Source organism: Numenius arquata, chromosome 8 (assembly GCF_964106895.1).
Source record: "Numenius arquata chromosome 8, bNumArq3.hap1.1, whole genome shotgun sequence".
NCBI lineage: Eukaryota > Metazoa > Chordata > Aves > Charadriiformes > Scolopacidae > Numenius > Numenius arquata.
In genome coordinates this window covers 23,510,129-23,533,415 of record NC_133583.1, presented here as the reverse complement: position 1 = coordinate 23,533,415, position 23,287 = coordinate 23,510,129, and the positions used below count along the sequence as shown (strand labels likewise).

At 39.9% G+C, this 23,287-nt stretch overlaps 1 protein-coding gene across 5 annotated transcripts in view; it reads left to right on the top strand.

Moving 5' to 3' along the window:
* Positions 1-23,287, top strand: part of FAM120A (family with sequence similarity 120 member A) — a 53,783-nt gene that overhangs the window by 22,904 nt on the left and 7,592 nt on the right. For 2 of the 5 annotated variants that reach the window (XM_074152751.1, XM_074152752.1), the window contains exons 8-16: positions 951-1,038; positions 4,062-4,286; positions 6,742-6,916; positions 12,331-12,580; positions 14,227-14,341; positions 18,178-18,387; positions 19,549-19,732; positions 20,664-20,801; positions 22,165-22,306. In XM_074152751.1, coding sequence (XP_074008852.1) covers positions 951-1,038; positions 4,062-4,286; positions 6,742-6,916; positions 12,331-12,580; positions 14,227-14,341; positions 18,178-18,387; positions 19,549-19,732; positions 20,664-20,801; positions 22,165-22,306 — 1,527 coding nt within the window. Of the gene's footprint in view, positions 1-950; positions 1,039-4,061; positions 4,287-6,741; positions 6,917-12,330; positions 12,581-14,226; positions 14,342-18,177; positions 18,388-19,548; positions 19,733-20,627; positions 20,802-22,164; positions 22,307-23,287 lie in introns of all 5 variants that reach the window. The other 3 variants (XM_074152755.1, XM_074152753.1, XM_074152750.1) reach the window with 2 other exon arrangements.

The window sequence follows — 23,287 nt, the reverse complement described above, 5'->3', positions numbered from 1 at the left end:
GCGTGAATGTCAGAAATTCAGCATTTAGGAGAGGGACCGACGGGCCCTCGTGGCTGGGCTGTGCGTGGAACAGAGCAGTGAAATCAGTTTTGCTCTCTTCTGCTAACATGCCTTGGTCACTGCACAAGTATTTCTGACTTCCACTAGATCGAGTGTCTCTCCTTGGCAATTGAGTTGTTCAGACTTTCATTTAATTACTGCTTGCTGACCTACAAAAAGGACATTTGAACAGAGGCAGTTTGTGTTTACCTTTGTCTCCTTGGGTGTAGTGCGAGAGTCTCAGCCCGGGGCCTTAGCGGGGCTGTGATTGCCTCAAAGTCTGGAGTTGTGTGTAATAATATAAGTATGTTACTACTGGGCGTTACATTCTGAATGTCTCTACAATTATGCATGATTGCTTGGACTTCACTTTTTTATGCAGTCTGTCAACTCTAAATATTACCGTGTGTCTTGCTTAGTAAATCAAGTAAGTTTGTGTGGCTTCCATGCAGGGTAGAACTGGAAATATACCTGCTTTAGAAAAAAAGAGTATTTTTCAGCATTTTTGATAGCGTTTATGCATTTTATGCAATAAATTTTGAATAAATTTAGAAACTGAAATCTAGAGAGTGTCATTTATATCACAGTTTGTAGAAATAGTCTTCTAATTGAAGGAAACTACTGGGCATAGTGACAAATATTTAAAGTTTAATCAAGAGTTTTTCCTGCATGAACATTATTTAGTCATTGTAATATATGGCTTTTAAATACAATCCAAATGTTGACATAGTGTAAATTAATAAATGTTGGTATTAAAGTATCTTCAAGACTCCTGCAAATTGACATTTCCAATACATAGCATCCTTTAAAATCAGTCTCTGGCCCATAGTTCTGGTAGCCGTCACCAAGGATTTATCCCATTGTATCTTAAACACCACTTTAATACTGTGTTTTCCTTTGTCATCCTTCAGCCATGTCAGTGGGAACAAAATAGGCTGGGAAAAAACAGGAACCCAGTCAGAAGGTCAAACGCGTGGAGAGCTGGGAGACCAAACAAAGGTAATTCCTCAAGTTCCAAACATCACAATTTATTATTTTGTATTAAAGCTTTACAGCAAACTCAGAGTAGAATATTCAATATTGATCTGTAGCGTAAACTTTTACACATTTTTTTATGAAGAACATTAAATAGAATGTGTTACGAATTACTAGATACAAAACAGAAAAAACCCAATAAGCTTGTTTATTCCCTAGCCAACAATCTCATCCTTAGATACCACCACCCGTTTTTACAGTAGTGCGTTATTTGGATTTTTACGAAGGAGTGTAGCATTCTGAGTGTCCCTGGGTTCAGAGTCCATGTCGCATAAATTCCAGTGTGGTGGGAGCAGCTCTAACACCCGTTTCGGTGTTAGACACAGACCAGTGTTGGTGTATTCACGCTCTGCTGAGGAGTAGAAGTCCTTTATAACCACCTGGTAGGAATTTCGCATAATACATATTAAAGTAGCTCCATGGGACCAGTTAGAATGTACTGCTGCTTAATTAAGTAAGGATGGGATAACTAAGCCCTTGATAAAGACTTTATATTATCCTGTTAAATTTCTTCAAGATTTAACAGCGTTGTCAAATTAAAAGTATGATGGTCTGTATTCCAAGATTGAACTGTGTTTGGAAAGATAACTCAAAGCATTTGTACTTAATATCTCTGTGTCTTTGTGACACAGAGATAATTATGTTGTCCAACTGCTAATTATGTGTCCAAAAACCCCAATCACGAGTGAGTTACGCTGCAGACACACAGAACATTTTCCCTGTACCTCTGGCATAGAAATTCCAGTAAACTTGGGCTTTGCACTTAAAATATCAAGCTGATGATTTCATCCATCAGTGGTTATTATTTTTGCAGGCTACGCCCCGTATGATAACTGTATCTGCCCGTGGATTAGTCACCATATGCAAATGCTAATTTGACCTGTTACATTCCTTTCTTCTCCGTAACCTGGCGGCAGCCCCGGGTCCTGCCGAGGAGGGGAGCAGAGGTGTCTCTCCGGAGTGGAGCAATGGCCGGAGGGACGTGTCCTACACACAGGAGTAGAGCTGTAGAAGCAGAGATTATAATTCCCAATTAGTGTATGCATGCAGTCCATCTTAAATGCATCCTATTTAATGTATAAATGCTGGTGAATTTTACTTGCCTATTATTTTTTTTTAATATCAAACCACTTCTTCAGCCTCCAGTAGCGGGAGAAGACAGTTGCATCTGTTGAGCATGACAGGGAGGATTGTGAGTACATTCTGTAGATTAACTTGTTTCCTAGGGAGGTATATATTAATGATGAAAAACAAAGAAATACTTCCTGAAGCTTTCAACTGAATGAGCTATGTGAATTTCTGAGGGAATTTAAAGTGCTGAAAACCCAGCCTAGATCAGACAGGTAGCAGCAATCTTGACGCTCCTCTCACTTGACTTAAGTGTCAAAATTCCTTGCTTGTAGTTGTCTCACTGCGCAATTATACATGACAAAGGTATGCTCGTCTTGGGTGGATGTATATTACTAAAGAAAAAAAAAACCACTTAAAAGTGTGGTAGTTCCTGAGCTTGGGTGTTGGAATAACGGCTGGAGCAGGTGCAGGAGGAACCCGGGCAGTGCAAATGGGGAGAGCATTGCTGTTATTTGGGGCTTTTGTCGTCTTCCCTCTGTGCCCCCAGTACTGGGCAGGTCTGCTAAACCTCTCTGATAAAGAAATAATGTGATAATATAACATGGATTTAATAATGCTGTGGTAGCTCATGTGTTTATAAAAATATTCTGTATTAGTATATGGTGTCAGAAGTGTTCTGGTTTACAGGTTTTACTCATTTCTTCTCTGTATTTTCATTTTTATAAATAAAATGAAGGCTGGATTACCAACTCTAAAACATAATCTTTCAGTAATGTCCTCTTTGATTGTGTGCTTAGAATGTAATCTGAAAATAACGTTGCCCCTTTGACATTTTTCTATTTTTATTAATATACACCTTCCTACCAAAGGTTTTTGGAGATTGTGTGGGGTTTTTTGTTTTGTTTTGACATACAGGTTTGTATTTTTCCTAAGAACCTGAAGTGAAAAAGCTGCAGCTTTTTTATGTGACTTGTTCCGTGGGATTTCATGGCTTTGGCCGTTTCTGTTTCAGCTTTGCTTTTAGGGTCCTATGAAGCGTGTCAAATTTTCTACACAAATTATGAAAATGCTTATGCATGATGTATCCTGAAGTGAACAAATTAAATTTCAGTCTCAAAAGTTTTTAATATTACTATAATAGTTAATAGGCGTGCAACTAGTTTGAGCTCTTAAAGTGAAAACAGCTTTCAGTTTTGAAGACAAGGAATTTTAGGAATGATCTCTACTTTTTGTGGTAGTATCTATGAGAGGTACAACATAAACGCTTAAAGAGGCTCATTCACTGGCAGGTTTACAGTATATTTTTATGCATCATGCTTTTCCTATAAATTTGTGAACTACATTTCTAGAAACGGGATAAAATACCACTTCAGTCTAGCATTTACAAGGCTTTTGAGTTCAGATACTATGTATTTTAAATGTCTTTAAATTGAACGCTGTAGTTTTTTCTGCCTCATTTAGAAATGTAAACTGAGAGGGGATGTGTTAATGGACGTCCAGAGAAATGATAACTTTGACTGTCAGTTAACCCACTTAATTGGCAGTATCTTGGAAATACTTAGTTAAGCATCAGTCCCATTTCAGTAAGAGGTCATCAGTCCCCATTCTGCATTGTGCAATTAAAAATGAAAGAAAATAATAATTACTCTTGCTGTTAATGAGTTAAAGCTTTACCATAATATTTATTTCGGTAATTTGCTTCTGCTAGCAAACTATGGCTGAAAGCTTACATTTTCTGAAAATCTTTTAGCCAGCTTTGGATAATGTATTCTACGAACTGATGCCAATTGATGTGAAGATGTACTATTTTCATTGTGGGTGAAGAAGGAAGTGTGCTGTGTGTGTCTCTTGGCTGATCTCCTGGTATGTTTCTGTACACGTTCAAAAAGCAGTTTATTTCCTCTGTTCTGTTGTAGGTAGAAGGTTCCTCTAGTGCTTCGTCAGGAAGTCAGGCAGCTGATGGCAAAGGGAACCAAACCAGTAACCCACAGATCCCGTGCCTGTTGTCAATGCCCACCAGAAACCACATGGATATTACTACCCCCCCATTACCTCCTGTAGCACCTGAAGTATTAAGAGTGGCAGAGCACAGGCACAAGAAGGGGTTAATGTATCCCTACATCTTTCATGTCCTAACCAAGGTATGACATTTAAAATTGATGTACGCTGAAGTAATGATTCTGTAAAGATAACTGCACTTACATTTCTGGCTAAAGAGTATCATAAATTTACATCCTTTTTCATGCTTTGAGTATCAGTCCATTTTTAGTGCTTCTAACAGTTTTGGTTTTTTTCCCCCTGTTTTCTAAGCATTGATTGGGTCTGGTACATTGTTCCAATAAATACGAGATGACTGCAATTAGAAGTGTTTACTTACAAAATGAATCATTTCTCCTGAATGTGTGTAGATATTTTTATATCTCTGTCCATATGTATGTATGTCTGTGTGTGTGTATAGATGCATGCATGTGTCTAGTTGGGGTTTTTTAATATAGAGTCCGTTTCCATCTAAAAAATCCTGCCTATGTGCTTTGGTGTCAGTGCCACATATTTTCTATTTTCAGTGTCCAGAAATACTTAAAATTGTTTTCCCTCACGATCTGATCCCTGGTAGCTGTCCCTGATAAAAACACAGCAGCTATAGGAAATCCCTAATTTGGATAATCCTAAAATGCAATTATAGATGAACTCCATTTTAGTTTGGCAGAACGTTTCTGATGGCTCGGGTTTTTTTGGTTTGGCTATTTTATGTGCTAGCCTTCAAGGTAAGTCTACAGCCAAGGTAGGGCTAATTACATCTAAGGTAATGTCTACAGCCAGGTAAGCTGTAGACATTTTCACACAGCGTCTGCTCAGTGTCTCCAGTAAAAAAAAAAATCTACCGCAATGGCCACGTGAGGACACCTTGGAAGGCAATGGGAGAACCTGTTTCAGCCTGGCTGGAGGCTGCCTTGTGTGGAATCAGGAAGGAGCCAGAGCTTTGTGTTCCTGCACAACTCTGTGTTCAACTTCATCTAGTCCCAAAAGACATAAGTTCATTGTTCCTTCTAAGTGCAAGCAGATGAGGCCCAGAACGAGACAACTTTAATCTCCTTCCTCTTTACTGTTCAAAACACTTAGTACTGGTTCTCTTACATCAAGCCCATTCAATGTGTGTATTTGTACGGCGTCTAGCAAAACCACACTGGCCACGTTCCTGTTAACTTGTATTCATCTTAAAAGTCCAGTTGAAGGCAATAAGGACGGTAGGTGGGTATCTGAAATCCAAAAAGAGAAGTTTCTGCATCAAGCTTTGGATTTCCTATTTCCCACGTGTTTGGTTTGCACCACAGCTTGTATTGCTGTCGTGTTCTTACACTTCCCTTCTTTACTGAAGAAAAGTGGGGAAGAATCAAAAGGCATATGAAGGCCCTTGATGCCAGTTCTGTTTCATACTTTGCATAGCCAGATATTCTTAGTGCATTTAAATACTACTTGGTTTTTAATATCATATCTCACAATAGAAAGAAACGAATTAAATGCCTACATTTTAGAAGTCCACTCCCAACAGAGAAGAAAAGTCAAACTAGAGGTGGCTGCATCAAAAATCAATCAGTACTACTTGAGAGTGGGTTTCTTTCCCCATTTATCTGAAATGCTTTTTTTTTTGTTTGCACAGGGAACCTGAAATATTCCGTGGGTACCCTGGAAGATAGCTTGTTGTGTAATTATGAGATTCTTTAGAAATTGGTACATGGAGGTGTTCCAGGTTGTGCTGCTGTTCTGCATAGAGACCTTTCAGACATATTTATACCTAAAGTAGCATTGTCTGCATAAAACCTGACAGTATCCTCATGTCATCGCTCCAAGATGTCACCTACAGTATTCATTACTGGGACAGCTTAAATAATTTTTTTTAAGTGAAAGTAGCAAAAGGGAGTGCTTGAAAATAAAGGCTGATATTTGGGAGCAATACAGTGAAGTCAGTCATTTTCCAAGAAAATCTTAACATGGTTGGAGGCGCAAACACAAAAACCAGAATGTTTTGAGGATGTATGTTATATAAATTCAAAACCAACCTTACTTATGTAATTCCCAGTTACCATTTTTTGACCAGGTCTTCTCACAAAGTTGGTTTTTTTACAGTCAGTCTCCAATACTGTTTCAAATCCTTGCACCAAAAAGTCAGGCTGGTGTTTTTAGACAGCATGAATATTTTAAAACTATATGAGCTTCAATTTGCTCTGTCTGTAAGCACATTGCTGTGTTTTCTTGTGTACTATTTCACTCTTCAAAGTGTCCATATTTGAAGATCAGTATTTAGGTAATCCTCACCTGCAGATAGTCCAGCCAAAAAAAAAAAAAAAAGGTGTGTGATTGAGAAAGAGGAAGAGGGGAGCAACTGGGATAACAGGAGCCTGGAGACTTACCGGAGAAAAGCAATTAGATTGCAGGGTAATCCTTCTCTGGCGTTACCTTCATGGACACAAGATCCACATTACTGCTGAATCGCATTTTTCTTGACTAGATGAGATTTATTGCAGAGCTGGATTGAGTTACTAAATACTTCTGTTCACTGTAATGTGTCATATTTTTCTGCTTTCTTTCATGCAAAAGGGTGAAATCAAAATTGCCGTTTCTATAGAAGATGAAGCCAACAAAGACCTGCCTCCTGCTGCTCTCCTCTATAGGCCAGTTCGTCAGTATGTTTACGGAGTCCTGTTTAGTTTGGCAGAAAGCAGAAAGAAAACTGAAAGACTTGCTTTTAGAAAGAACAGACTTCCACCAGAATGTATGTACTGCAGAATCCATTCTTTATTTCTCTTCCTTTTGCTGTGTTTTCATATCCATTTGTAACGTGACTTGAATGAGAATAGGTACTAAGATTTCATCAGTGTAGCTAACGCTGGAGGAATTTATGGATTATTTGATCCATGGATAAGAGAAGAAGATGTAGTTAATTTGAAATTTTATTTCCTGTGCTAGTTTAAACGTTAGAAACGTCACCATTTCTAAGCAAGCTCTGGGGTTTGTTTTAAAATGTACGCTCAAGCTGCTGTCAGGCTTGCAGCAAGTAATGTCACTTTGTGATATAATTTTCAAAGAATATGGCAGAACTTGATTATTGGAAACTTCTGTGCATATGCATACAAATTTGTATACTTATTTCAAAAATGAGAGGTGCATATGTTTAACTTACCCTGTCTTCCCAAATGTGTAATTAAATGTACATCAGTGAAGTTTGCAAGTCCCCAGTAACTTCCAGGTGTTGGCATGTAAAAACTTGGTGTAAAATCCACAGAATTCAGGTGTGGTTGAAGTAAAGGTAGACCTGGGTGAAGACAGACTAAACTTCTGCGTACAGACTTGTCAAAAGAGCCTCTTGCTAATTCAGAGAAATGAATGTTAATCTTCACATTCACCTGGAAGTTGTCTTTTTAAGTCTTCTGCTTCCAGGAATTAGTGTTATTCCAGAAAACTCAACCGCCTCATTCTGGAGTGTTTTTCTTTTAATGAAATGCACACAAGGAAATGATTGAACTTTACAGTAGTATCTTAGAAAGGTTAAAGGAATGCGAAAGCATGAAGTGGATGGCAGCAGCAGAAGTATTTATATATAGGAGACTGCTGTCACTAGACTAAATTTAAGAATCAGATATTTAGAATGTATGAAAGCATCTTTCACAGTCTTCACGTGTAAGAGGATAAAAATAAGAATCCGTTGTAAACTTTACGTTCGTTCCCTTTTCTCTTTCCATTTCTAATTGTGAAATGTTTTTGTATATTTGTAGTCAAGATGATAATCTTCCAGCCATGTTTGAAAACCTGTTTACCTCAGCCAGTTATTCTATGGGAATTATTATTTATCCTGTTTGAACAGTATCTCAGCACACGTATTGTCACAAACTTCTTAATTCTTTAAACTTAGTATTTCAGGTTACAAGGTTATTTCAGGATTAAAATAGTGACGTTATTTGCAGTATTCATTTATCCTCATTAGACTTCTGTCCTTAAAAGTGTGTAACGACATTTGTAGTGGTGAAATAGCTGGGTGCTGAAGGTCAGTTGCAGTTTTCAGAATGTTTTTGGCTTATAAACCTAGAATGTTCTCTGTAGGCTACTGGGGAAACCTATGTAAGCTCTATTTTCATTTATACTGCTCTTCAGAGGTTTATTCGCACTAGAGGCTTAGAAGGCTACTGCTGACTTGGTTTAGTTACAGGAGCTCCGGCAAATCTTGCTGCAGGACACATTCAGCTACTGACCTACTTCTATCTTTGGACTGACCATGGTCTTAAAAAAATGAACAAAATAAAATTGAATGTCTGCCCAAAAGTTCGTTGCTTCACTGCAGGGCTGACTATGCTGGTAAAAAGGGCAGTGTTGCAGGAACACATTTATTTCGGTCACCTCTGACAAAATAGCGAGAATGGGACAGGCTGTGCAAGATGCAGAGAGAGAGTAGTGTCTTAAGCGGCAAGAGCAGATTTCTCAGATAATTAGTCACACTCGTTAGCACTTGCTGACTTTTCTGAGGACCTAGGCTATAATGAACTAATGATGCTGATTCTCCTTCAGTGTCTTTTTTTTTTTTGCTGCTTTCAAAAATGAGTAAGTTATGAAACACAGTAATTAAGAGAAAATTTAAGAATTAAGAGACGTTAAGAGAATTAGGAAATTAGTTTCTAAAGAAATTTATATTGTCCTTAAAATTTTTTGTAGAGAGGTAATGAATATATTAATATCTAAAATCCTGTCATCTTTGTTGTGCAAACCATAACACTGGCAACATAATAGTTGTGCCTGAGTAATTTGCAAGTATATTGCATGCAAGGGTTATAGGAGACGATGAAAAATACATAATGAACTGACACATTGGTATTATTGCTAAATATATAGACAGCAAAATAATGGATCTTTCATAAAATGAATGACTTCTGTCTTTTAAATCATTATTTTTACTTAGTTGAAAAGCCAGTAAAACCCAACAGATCTGTTGAAAGATGTGGTCAGTGAGGTTCTTCGGTGATAATTGTTCGCTAATTAGTGCCTTTGCTGTTTGTGCCCTCACCTCTGCTCCCAGGGGATGGGAAAAGCCGAATCACAAAGTTCTCGTTCTCGATGATGCTTTTCCTGCCAAGGGCACAGGAGCTGGAAGCCCAGGGCCTGACCTGCTCTCCTTTGCAAGCTCTGGAATGGGTTGTTTCCCATGTTCTGATAAATACATGTGTGTAGATGAAACCATCTGCCTTTTCCACTCTTGCACGCTTGTACAAGCTGTCGTAACTCCTGGTTGGATCCAAAGGCCTGTTATTTTAAGGCCAGCCACCTTGTGATGTTCTGTTCCCCAGCAAGGTGCTGTTTCTGCCAAAAAGGAGAGCTGTAACTTGGGCAGAAGCCCTTCTGCAAAGTGGGGCATGCTTAGCTCAAGCTGTGCTGGCAGTAAAGATTATAAGGTTAAAAATGAGGCTTGATTAATCGGCATTAGCTTCCTCATCTTCTAGTGGTATTAGGTACCGCAACACCTCACTGGAAAAAATGCTAGGAGAATAGAAAAAACAGCTGGTCTTTAGCAACAGGGGCTGTGCCAGAGAGCATGAGTGTGCGGGATGCAGTTGCTGACGACCATAGAGCTGTAACGGCGTTCAGATGTCTATCGAGCAGGTTACCCTCATGCGGATTGATGCTGACCCTTTTTACTGGGATTTACCTTAAAGCGCCAGGAGAGGGATGGTGGAAGCAGATGTCAATTTACTGTGCAGTTGCTGAGGCTACTTAAATTTGCTCATCATGAGCAGGAGTAAGTTTAGTATGAAAAAGAGTATAATTAGCACTGTGATGTTGTGGCTGGACATGCTCTGATCCCAAGTGTTTCTTGTAGCTAATGTAGACATTGCTTATCTCCCAGTGGAAGTCCTGGGAAGGGCACACAGAAGGTTCCTCTGAGGACAGATCCTCAGTGGCTGAGGAAGACAGTGGTTTTGGCAGCAGTCCCAGTACAGAGTTGTCCAAGGGGTAAGAAATGCCCTGGAGAGATAAGTGGATATGGACAAGGCCTAGATTGACCTGTTACATTAAATGCTAAATTTGGGTTAACGGTGCTACAGTTCCTTGTCAACTGGCACAGCTGGAATTCCTCATCCCCATCAGCCAGAGGACACTGTTTGCCAGGCCACCAGAGGGACCTTCACATTAAACCTTTCCCGCAAGAAACATGGTTACCTTTCCCGCAAGAAACATGGTTACCTTTCCCATAAGAACCATTACTTGGCAAAATTTGGAAGCCAGGGTGCATCTCAGGTGTCCTCTACAGGTGGCATGTTGCTGAAGATGGTCTGTTTTGAGAGCAAACTGAGGTACTCTTCCCATGGCCTCAATCTCTTGGGCTCCTGGAAGTTGTTATCCCCAGATGAAAAGCTTTGAACCAAATTTGAACATTGAAAAGTAGGATTGCAGGTAGAAAACGTAGACATAAAATCTTCCCCTATGTGAAATCTATGTGTAAGAAACACTTGCTGTTGTTGGAAGGGTTGTAGAAGCTGAGTTGTAGTCCTCTGAGGGTGCTTCAGTGACATGTGCACGTGGAGTTTGTGTCTGCATCCAAACTAGAAACTGAATGCAGCAAGGAATATTGCCTCCGCTGGCAAAAGGAGGTTGAAGGAAAGAAAAAAAGAACTCCAAAACACAACTATCTTATGTCAATTGTCCAGTTTGGGTTTTTTTTTTTACTGCTAACATTAACTGTTCTGTGCAGTAGCCTCATTTGGTTTCCCCTCAGTTTGCTGAGAGCTAAGAAGCTTTGGTCCAAAAGTATCTCTTGCTTCTGCCACCTAAAGCAATTCAGTAAGTCTCTGAAAGCCTACATGAACACAGCCTTTTATTTGTTCGTGTTTACTGTCCCAAGCCTAAAAAAGTGGTGACCACGGTTGTGAGAAGCTGTGCACAATAACGGTGCAGTTCTGCTGGCTGCTCAAGCCCAGCTTTTACAGCTTGGTGCCATGTAAAAGCTGATAGCAACCAAAATAGAACATGGTTTTGTAGTGAAGCTACCAACTAAATATATCAGAATATTTATTTCCATTGCTGCCTGTTATCTTTGTAAAACTTACCCCAAGCTCTACGAAATGTAGCCTTAATGCAGAGTAGTTTTATTCTGAAAAAGCCTGAGCGTGGTTTGCCTGCCCCTGACTATAAAATTACTTGTAAGGCTGACGTGGGATTGCTGAAGGAATCTTTGGAGCTAGGACACCAGGAGTACTTTTTTCCCTGGGATGGAAGGGTTTCTAGCAGAAAGAGCAGGTCTGTGCTCCTGCCATGAGTCTCTGCGGGCCGTAACCTGAGGCTTCGCTAACGAGCTCCTCCAGTCTTTCCATGCTGCGTAATGGGGCTCGGAGCTAAGGGTGCAAACAGATTTTGAGCTGTGTCACACTTGGGGTCATTCCAAGGCCAAAGGTATCATTGCTCAGGCTTGAATTTTATTTATTTTTTAAAAAAACTTCTGGTTGCCTTCAAACATAAAAAAGGGAGATGACTTAGCAGCAATATAGACTTGAACAGTCTTTGTTTTGATGTGGGTGAAAGGGAGCTTAGCAGACACAGAAAAACTGACCTCTTAGTAGAAAGCAGTGCAGTAAATTGAAAGGTTTATGTAATGTTTTGTAAAATTTTTAGGCAAAAAAATCCCCCAAACCCACCCATATTTGAGATCTCATTTCATTGCAGTCGTTGAACAACTACGAACAAGTATAAGTATTATACTTATCAATATACTTACAAGTTTTAAATCACTGGGATCATATTGTTCTTAAAAGACCACATATGGAATATATTTGTATTTATGTACTATTTTTACTTATATCACTGTAGGGTTTTGATCAATGATGCAGATATTTTAGGGGGGAATTTCATTTTCAAATTATGCTCTTTGCTTTAGATGAATATATGTAGTTCCTTTATGTTGTATATTAACTTTAAAATATTAATGCAACATCCCTAGTGTCCACTTGGTCGCGTGCACTTCATTTGTGATCACAGCTGGAAGATGGTCCATACAGAGTTGGATTTGACTGTTTGGCAATGTAATCCAGAACATAATCGCAATCTCAAAGTGGTGCTTTTTGGATCAAAATCTCTTGCATGCGAAGTTTTAAATATACGCTGCTTTTTAACTGGGAATGTTTTCTTTTACCTGTTGCCGTTTTGTAGTTTCACCAGTGATAATTAAAGAATGGGCTGCTTACAAAGGAAAATCCCCTCAGACCCCTGAGCTGGTGGAAGCACTTGCCTTCAGGGAATGGACCTGTCCGAATCTGAAGAAGCTGTGGCTGGGAAAAGCAGTAGAGGACAAGAACCGAAGAATGAGGGCGTTTTTGGCCTGTATGAGATCAGATACACCAGCAATGCTCAATCCAACTAACGTGCCCACTCATCTTATGGTGCTCTGTTGTGTGCTAAGGTCAGTCTTACCGCAAGGGAAAACAGAAGGAGGAAAGGTTTTACTGGGTAATCGCTCTGACATATTTAACTGTGTATTAAACTATAAGTACAGAAAGTGTTAATTCGCATTTGCAATGTCACGAGAAGGGGGTTGGTTTGGTTTTAGCACGTTGCTGCTGTGACTGTTAAAAGCACGCTGTATATTTAGTGTTGCTTCAGTTGGTAGAGAGGAGGGAAAAAAAAATTGTGTTGCAAAGAGGCCACTGTAGCATTTGAATTAGTTTACTCTTACTATACTCTAGGCTTCAACTTCCTAAAAATAACATTTTGGGGCTCAGAGGCTGTGTTGGCGAAGTTGTAAAGCAAAAGAGAGTTCTTTGGAGAGCAGCTGTGTAGCAGCTTCCCGGGCTGCTGAGTTCTGTGAAGGATTCTCTGCCTGTGATGTGTGAGATTCCCTGGGCTAGAACCTCTTGTCTGGCTGAGATAGTGATAACCAACAGTTGAAGAATTAACTCTATACTTCAGCTTTTAAAAGAGAAAGTCACAAGGTCCAAAATACTTAGTTGTTTAATTTTGACATTGAAAATTAAGGAGTTGAGAGATGCTTCCCTTTTTGGAAAGGGGTGATTATTTCAATGCAACTAGCTTGTAAATCTGGCAGAATTCAAGGTTAGCATGTTGCTCATGAAATGTTTTATGCCATTTTTAAGAGTGATAAATGTAAATTTGACTTCAGTTCTATTGTCCTTGCCTTTTGAGCACTAAGACTCCTTTCTTTTTCTCCTTAATGGTCTGAAGTTGCTGCAGGGGAGGTTTAGATTAGATATCAGGAAGAATTACTTTACTGAGAGGGTGATCAGGCACTGGAACAGCCTGCCCAGGGAGGTGGTGGAGTCGCCATCCCTGGAGGTATTTAAGAAACGTGTAGACATGGCACTTCAGGGCATGCTCTAGTGCCCGAGATTGTTGGTTTGTGTCTGTTCGTGGGTGGGTGTGGTGTGTGGTTGTGGGTGTTTGTTTTGGTTTCGGTTTGGTGTTCTGCGATTTTTTTTTTAATTTTTTTTTGTTGTTGGTTGGACTCCATGATCTCAAAGGTCCCATCCAACCAAAAATATTCTGTGATTATAGAATAGTAGGTGTACAAAAACCAGTCCAAATGTTATCTTAAAATGGAGCTCCTCATTCATCTGAACAACATATTTCTCCCCTGTGACGTGGCATATAGAAATTTTTGTTCATTAAGATGTGATGAGCATAAAATTCACTGACTAGATAATTTCTGAGTAATGTGTTATCTGGAAAACACGTTCACAAGGTCCTTTTAGCATTATCTTTTTCATAAAGTCCATTAATCTTTATATTATTTTATTTCGAGGTGTATCAGAACCCACTTATGTTTTAAATTGTGTTTTGGCAGCCTGTCCTCCCCTTCGTCACAGGAAGCAGGGTTTGCCCAACCGATTCACATCCAGTAGCTCTTCCATATGAATTTAAACAAATTCAAACTTCAAATCTATTTAGTGTTTTTGCCTTTTTAACTATTCAGGTCTAGACAACAAAAAAGATTTTGTTGTTGTTGCATTCTGGTGATTTCTGATCCCATAAAATACCACTTGATTTACCTGTTAAAGGAAGATTCTGAATAACTGTGGGCTTCCCCTGTAGGTACATGGTACAGTGGCCGGGGGTTCGTATCCTTCGTCGCCAGGAACTTGATGCTTTCCTTGCTCAAGCGTTGTCTCCAAAGCTCTATGAACCTGACCAGCTTCAGGAACTCAAGGTAATCCTTAACTAAAACTTCCATAATTTGAGATTTATTCCTATAGCTGATCCATATTGTTAGCTGTAGTGGGTGATGTGTATGTGCCTGTCTCATTAAAAGCCTTGCATAATTACCTATACTTTGCAAAATAGATTCATATTTTAAAGTGTTGCAAACATTGATAGTCAGTTCTGTTTCACTGAATGGATAGATAAATAAAAGCTTATGCATATTCTGTACTACAGAGATTTTTCTCACAATTTCTTAAGTAATTGTCTCTTGGAAGTTTAAAACAAATGTGCTTTCATTGAAAAGATTAAAAAAAAGAAAAAGAAAGAAGACTTATGCCTCGTGTGGCTGTTTTTAAATGCTAAACTGGGTATTTTTTCATGACTCAGCATTCAGAAGATTTTTGCAGCTAAGTGTAGAAATGGAGGGAGACTTGCATAATTGTGAATGGAAAAATGTGGCAGAGAAAAAGGGAAAACAGTTTATTAATACTCACAGAATTGTAGAAATAACTATTTTGAGGATTTCCAAAGTTAAGATCTTGAAAGTTTCTAATTTTTTTCTAATACAGGAGCATTTTATGAAGTAAATACTGCTTGCTGATTGATAGAGTTGCTTAGTGTGGTATCCTTATTTTAAATAGAGAATGCCTATCGTTCTGTGCCACATCATCTTACTCGGGGGGGATTTCCCCATTCAGCCTTCATAAGTTCACAGTGAAATTTCCTCTTCTAGCCTTTGAGCTAAAATAAATGAGATCTTGCGTTTGCTTTTACCTTGTTTCCTCTTCAAAATTTGCTCAGAACCTACTCAGAAATTCTCTGAATAAAATGGTAGAATTCAGTCCTATTTTTTTTTCTTAAAGAAAGATTTTTCTGAATGGAAATAATTTTAGATACTTTCTCCTACATAATGTATCTTAAACCTGATAGTGTATTTGATAGCTGGGAGCTGTGGGAGGTATTAGGATGGATGGGGAATGCACAACTGGAAGGGATCGTCCATCTTCTCTCCTGTCTGCATTGATCATCCACATAGCAAAGGGAGTGAGATGCTGCTCACCTCTTCGTCACGCGCCCTCTCATTGAAGAAGTCATTTCAGATGGTCTTTCGGGTACTGCAGGGCTCAGGAAGGCACTACTGGTGACCAGTTCTGCTCCCAGCAGTGCCTGGACATGCGCTGTCCTTGGCTAAAGCAGTGAGGAGAAGGTGGTGCTTGTTCCCCGAGTTCGTTCATGTTCACAGGTACACACTGCAGAGGGCACAGCAATCCTAGCGTGACTCTTTTCAGAAGAACCAGTAATTAAGCTCACACAAATTTCAGCTGTTAGGCTTTTCTGAGGAGTATTTTGCCACTGGTATCAAGTCTGCAAGAGCATTCTCAAAGCCAGCAAGTGGCTGTTTCTCTTCCATGGGTGACGAGCAGAATCTGGGTTGCATTCCCACCTGTAGCACCCGGGCAAGGACTTCTCAGTCTCAATCTGTAAACCAAATCAATCTGCTCCTGGAAACCCAGCACTTGGCCACAGGAGTACTAATAAATGTAAGGGGAAGAAAACAACTGAATCCACTTCAGGATCTACTTGAACTTACCACACAGCAAGTAGAGAATTCACATGTTAGCAACTGTAATGGCAGAGTTAGCAGAAAATCAAATCCTCCATTCAAAGAATGAATGCCAACAGCAAAAAATAATAAATAAATAAATTCCAACAGGAAGACATTTATTTGGCATTTCCTTCATTGCTGAAAAAGATGTGAAGAAACACAGGGCGCAGACAGCTCTATGAACACCTGATGAGTTCCTGCAAGACTCCTTGTTTGCTTCAGTGCTTGCAACTGGATTGCTGCTGACATGGATTATGAGTGTATTAGGCTCCTTGAGAACAGCATTTTTGAGTACTCCTCATTGTGGCTAATTCATTAAAAGCAGCTTAAATGTAGATTCTGTCTCTCTGAAGATTCATTCAGGTGTTTGCTGGAACTCCCTTTCAAGGTGTTTACTAGATGTTCGTGTTGGAAGCCCTAGGTTGCTTGAGCACCCCGGAGATTCTGGTCCAAAGTTGTCTGCGTTCTATGAAGAGCAGTTCTTTGTCTTCAGCGAAGCATGTGGCCAAGCTCTGACAAAGGAATGAACTGACAATGAGTTATCCTGTGTGTTCAAAATGTGTGTAGCTGATGTGAGGTGACAAACATTGAACTCGCAGAGTATAGCGGGGAGAGCCTTCTAAAGTCTGATGAGAACCACGAGAGCTTGGCTCAAGGCATGTACCCTGAACTCTCCTGGAGCTGGGTCATTGTATCTGTGGGTGTCGGTGGGAATTCAAATGACAGTTTTGTAGGCAAGGCTGAACGTGTCAACAGCAGGGTATCAGCCACTTAGTCTGTAGTGTCCACTTTCAAAACAACACAATAAACAAATAAGATCTAGGGGAGAGATTTTGGCAAAGATATCTATAAGAGTTATCAAAGTCTTGCCTCTGTCAAGATTTGATGCAAAGAGGAGGGAGACCCCACTGTGACAGTTGCTGGTCTTAGAGATCTAAGAAAGGAATTCCCAGAGAAAATGTTTTTTCCATTCCAACACAAAATGAAAGGCAGAGACAAGGCAAGCAATAAACAGCATACAATAGTTTTTCTTTAGTAGAAATTGTTCTCCTAGTTTTATTTTTAAATCACATGAGGAGTAATATGGCTCGCTTCCATAATGTATGTTGGTTAACTGAAAGATGCAGTATTTCATGCAACGTTCATGCAACGTCTTCATATGAAGCAGCGGCTTCTCTGTTTTGTTGAAGTCCGACAGAAAGAGCAGCTGAGTTTGAACCCAGCTGTGTATCTGCAAAACCATCTGCACAGTCTTTTGGATCTTAAACGTTGCTTATGCATAAGGAAGGTAATATAGTTTAATTTTCAAATTTAATACCAAGGTCTTGAAAATGTTCCCAAGAAAGGGCTGATATTTTCAGAAGTCTTTTGGAGAACACTAGTAGTGATATTTTCTTATGCCAGAGCTAAAAATATATTTGCTGCAAGCAAATCCTTTTGCTTCCACCACCAGCTATTATTCACTATTTAACTCTAACTTTGTATATCTATCCTGCATCCTAAATAAAGCTGTTGTATGCATAAACACTGCTTCGTTAATAAGAGCTGCATTCTAACAGCAAAATCTTGGATCAAGCTAATAGCAAATCCATTATAAAGGAGTTGGAAGGGAAATGTGGTATGTGGGAAGGAAAAACGAATGCTAATATTGAGCTCAGTCCTGCAACTTTCTACAAAATATCTCGGAAGCACGAGATTATTTGAAATAAATTTTTTAATGGACTTCTCTACTGCTAATTTCCTGTGTCTTTAAAGCATTTCCTTGCTATAACATGCTTTAGCACTGTTTGGAAAACTCTGTACTGCATATTTATTAATGATCTTAATACAGTTACAGTATGCATCTTGTATGTTTTAGGCATCACATGCCACAAACTAAAGATGAGTATTTTATTTAAACTTTCTACTAAGTTCTTCATAACGAATTGAGTTAAAACATTAAAGTATTAGACAATTTCCTGTGCTTTGTTGTTGAGAAAAATAGCTTTTTGGTTTTATCTCTCACCTCTAGAGTGGATGGATGGGAACAGCCTTCCTGGGCATTGCAGTTTTGCACACACAGGCGATAGATTCTGGTGCATTCTTCTAGTCAAACTGGCCATTAGGTGTGCAAAGTCTGGACGGCCTTTTAAAATTGTTCTGTTTCCAAGAGTTTTGAAAATAATGTAACTATTGGAATAACTCTGAATTACATCTCATTATTATCTTACTAAATTTACAATTATTTTTTTAAACAGATTGAGAATCTCGATCCACGAGGAATTCAGCTGTCTGCTCTATTTATGAGTGGTGTCGATATGGCACTTTTCGCAAACGACGCTTGCGGGCAGCCAATTCCGTGGGAGCACTGCTGTCCCTGGATGTATTTTGATGGAAAATTATTCCAGACCAAGCTCATCAAAGCAAGCCGGGAGAAAGTTCCGCTCATTGACCTCTGTGATGGTCAGGTGTGTGGTTTCACAAGTGTGACACAGTATCAAGTGTGCCAGATTTTCAGAAGCGTGAGGTGTGGTGGGTTTATCGGTCGTTCATTTCAAATACCATCTCCCTACTTTTAAAAGGGAAATGCGACATGAATGGCAAATAGGTATTTTTCAGCTCTATTTACTCTCCTGTCTCTTGTTGATGGTAGAGACAGAATTTTGGTAGATTTGGAAAAAGTAAACTGGCGTAAATTTTAATTTCATTTTTTTTCTCTTTGGAAACTGAAACTTGAACACAATTGTGATGTAATGAATGACTGAGTTGAAAACTCTCGCCTCATTTGTGCAAATAGTGTCTTTTTTGGGTCAAGCTAGCAAGACTGTCACAAAGGACTAGGCTGCAGTGGTTTTACAGTGAAGGAACATTTGTGATTTCTATTTTATTTTAGACTGTGAACTCATTCTTGGGGTCCTTAAGTTCAAAATCTTTTCACATCTCCTACAATCATCTTAAAATACAAATGAATAGGTTTTTTGTTGTATCCAAATCATGCAAAGTTACTAACTAACTTAAAAAAACCCCAGGAAATTGATGAAAATCATCAGTTTACTGGATGACCGAAATTACTTTATTTTAACTTTTGGGGAGGTATGAACAAAACAGCTCACATCACCTTATTTCTGACTTGAGGGAAACAGATGACATTAAATATTGATGATGGCTGTAGTCCCTCTCAGGCTTGTAGCCTCCAGCCATGCTTTAGCCTGTTTACATAGATTCCGATTTGCAGTCCAGGTTTATGATAATTACTCTGTTTAAAGTAAAGGGCTGCATTAAGTGTTCAGGAGACTGTACACAGAGGTTTCCCAGTTCCTTTCTGGAAAACCCTTTTTAACTTGTGAACTGTTTCTGTGTTACCGACTTCTAAACTGTCTCAGTATTTAGACTCCCATCTCTCTACTGATATGTAAAGATTTTCCAGTGAACAATTGGAATATCCTTGAACTACTGGCAGGTATGCAAGACAGATTATTGTCATTTTCTAGCTAGCTTTATGGAAGTTGTTTGCAGTAGTTGTCTACTCTTCTATATTTTGCTTTCTTTGAATCTGTTGTGTAAATGTAGCTTTATACAACTGCAGTCAGAATTTTAACATCTCTTTGTGACCTTCTCTTTATTCATAGGCTGAGCAGGCAGCCAAGGTTGAAAAGATGCGTCAGAGCATCCTAGAAGGATTAAATTTCTCCAGGCAGAACCATCCTCTCCCTTTCCCACCTCCACCTGCCATGCCTTTCTATCCACCTTCTATGTATCCTCGACACTTTGGGCCAGTCCCACCACCTCAGGGCAGGGGGAGAGGCTTTGCTGGTAAGTGATGGGGCAGCGGCGCAAAACACCTTGGGGTGAAGCCATTACCTTGTCTTTCACATTCCCAGAACCATGAACTGATTTGCTTGTTCGACTTCATATTAAAAATACACACAAGCAAGTGGCTGGCAAGTGCCAATCTCTGTATTTTGTTGTTAATTATATTAGCTATAGCCTAGCAATATGGAATGTGCTGTGTATTTCCACCAGAGTTTTTAGTAACTGTGCCAGATCAAAATATTTTTACTGCTATTGTATGAAAAAGGAAGGAGAAAAAAAGGAAGGGTTCAACACTGGATGATACGAAAAGGCTCTTATTTGCACTGTACATTGCTTCAAAATGTTTATAAATATTAAGAATGCCTAAATTAATGGACACGGTTTAACTGTTAGGGTTGAAGACAACCTTTCCTCCTCCCCACCCCTCTTGTTTTTTGCTACAGTCATTTAACCATTGGCACCCTTGAGTGTAAATAGTGATACAACCGCTCCAGGCTGTCTCTGGAGTTGCTCCCTCTCTCTGAATCTCTCCGGTACCAAGGCCTGTGGGTGTGTTGATGATACTGGACATTGGCAGTAAGACATTCTTCGGGTGCCACAACTGTAGCCAACAGAGCTCATTGCTGCAAAAATATCACCAGCCTTTCAGTGCTCGTTATGCCATAGAAGTCGGGATGCCGGTTCCAAACCCGGGTTAAAAGCCTGCTAATTGGATAAGGGACGCGGTGCTCGCTGAGGTGGCAGGACATCTTTGGCCAGGGCTTCCTTGGCGGCAGCCCTTGCTCCCGGGCAGCATCGCCTGGAGGAGCGCAGCCCTCCCTGCCGGCTCCGGAAGGGTGGAAGGAGGCAGCAGGCCTCTGCTAGGGGCCTTCCCAGATGCCTGGCCCCCTCACAGCTTTTCCCCTGTCTTTCTTTACCCTGGGTCTAACAGGAGTCTATGGCTTCGGAGGCCCTTATGGGGAAACGGTAGCCACAGGCGCTTACCGGGCCTTCCGGGTGGCGGCAGCGGCAGGACACTCCGGAGCCTTCTCTGGCAATGACAGCAACAGGACTAGCAAGTTTCAGGGCGGTAATTATACCCAAAACCGTTTTCTTAGAGCTTCTGGCAACAGCTTCCTTCACTGTATGGTTTGGTCTGAGGCTTTCCTACTGACTGCGGTCTCCCTTTCTCCCTAACTCTTGGCTCTCCTCTCTCCAGCCTGCCCGGGCCTCTCTGCTCTGCTCGTCCCAGGCCCCGCCGCCAGCCCCTCACGCCTAGAAACCCTCCTCCCCACACAGGGTAGCCGTCAGACCTAACCAGGGTGGAATCTCTAATCGGATGAACTTTGCTTGAACGTATTAACAAGTTATTTTCTGAAGTTTGGGGGCTGTTGAGCTTTCTGCAAAAGCAACCCCACGTAGCAATGACTGACTTCAGTGTTACTGCCCACCCGTTCTTCACTGGCATCAATGTCAGTGTGGACACAGGCGTGAGGTTTGCTTACCCACCCATGTGCCCATTGCTCATCTCCTGTACGAGGTGGCACAACCTGTTAATTCCAATTCCCCATTTAGGGTAAATTTTTTCCATATATTTAGCCATTCTCTCTGGCCTCTGAGCTTTTATCCTAAAAGCGAACACGCCTCTAATGCTTCCTTGTGTGAATAACTTTGCCCCTGTAAACAGTCTGCATTGAAGCTGAAAGACTTGTACAGGGAAGTGTGAACCTTTTTGAACTTAATCAAGTGATTAAGGTCCTACTGTATTAACGTTTAAGACTAATGGCGGCTGCATAAATGCTGTGTTTTGTAACCCTTTCAAGTGCTGATGGTCTTAACAGTAACATCTGGCTCAGTTGCACTTACCTAGATTTCTTGAAATACATGTTATGCCCCAGTGTTGATTTTTAAGGGCAAAACACAGGTATAAAGTAAAGATAGGAGCAACTTGCATAGAAAATACATTTGTATTCTAGACAATTGCAATTTTAGCTGCTTACTTGGTACAGATAATTCTTCCTAGTAAGTTGTTTATAGCAATTGTAATCTGTGTCTCATGCTGATATTTGGTGTTCACTAAAAAGTGCCTTTAAACCTGCAAGAATCTCTTCTTCATTAGGAATGCAGGAAAAACATAATCTTCAGGTAGCTTGTAAAATTCCACTTCAGTTTCTTAATATGCTTATCTAAAGTTTTTTTCTAATTAGAAACTGAAGTACTCATGTAAGATCATTTTTCCTTTCAAAGTTCATACCTATATTTAAAAAGGGGGGGGAAGAAAGACTCTTGGAGTTACAATACTTCTGAAAGACCACGAAACGAGAAATAATCTCCCAGTATCAATAGAGGAAACTGTATATGTGATAAAATCTGGGCAAAGCAGTTTTCTGTTCTTTGGTAACTTTAATGTGATGATTGTAAAGATCAAGGTTTGGTTTTGCTTTTATGTGCAGGAGTCCAACCTATTCCTTCTCAGGGAGGGAAACTTGAAATTGCCGGCACTGTAGTCGGCCATTGGGCTGGAAGCAGACGTGGACGAGGGGGTAGAGGGCCATTCCCTCTGCAAGTCGTTTCTGTGGGAGGACCAGCTAGAGGGTAAGTGCCGGCTTCTGGAACATGCTTTTTATATGGAATTTAATGACTGGGGGGAAAAGTAAAATAGGGAAAAGTTTGAGGCATTAGAAACTACGTACGACACGTTTGAGGACACATTTGGTAAATTATACCCACTGAGTATTCAAGAAAGGCCTTTTAAGATCTTTTTAACCAGCTATTCAGATGAGTGTAAGCATTTTTATGTGCAAATAAAATTCATACTCTGAATCTGATATATATAAACAGATGCACACACTGGATTGTTTTGCATGAGGAAATGACCTGGGGGCTTTCTCTTACATGAAATCAATAAATACCAAAACTATCACAGCACTCAATTACTTCTTTTCTCATGGTAGAACATTTATTAAGAAGTATGATAAAAATTTTAATAACTTCATTATGTAATTCTTCTGTTAAGCATAAAACACCTGAAGGACATTTCTAGGTTTTAATAGTTCTCTGCTACAGTCATGATGGGAGATGTGCTTAAAAGAATCTTAATTTCTTCAACTCTTCTACTTCATTTCACTACAGCTGAAATTACAGGTGCACAATTTTCTGAAAAAGAAAAAATTTGTTGTAAGAATATCTAGTCCTTTACTTTTAAGATCATATTTTTTCCATAGGCTTAATTGTTCTGTGCCTCTAATCAAGATTGTATCTGTTAGAGGAGACAATCCCAAAGTAATATATTATGTCTGTTTTTTACCAATATTAAAGGAATGGAGTAAAATAGGTATATTTGTGCCATCTTGAGCCAGGCAGCAGTCTGAAGGAAGAAGTCTGAACTGCACAAATTCCTCTCTATCCCTTAATTAAATCAAACGTGCAGGATAAAGCGCAGTAGTAGAGGTGGCAGGGGCTTGTGGACACGGCTGTGAGGACATGGCTGGCTCTGAAGCCCTGCGAGAAAGGAGCAGGGGGGGACATGAGAGCTGCTGGTGTAAGGACAGGGAGAGGTAGGAACAGCAGAAAGGA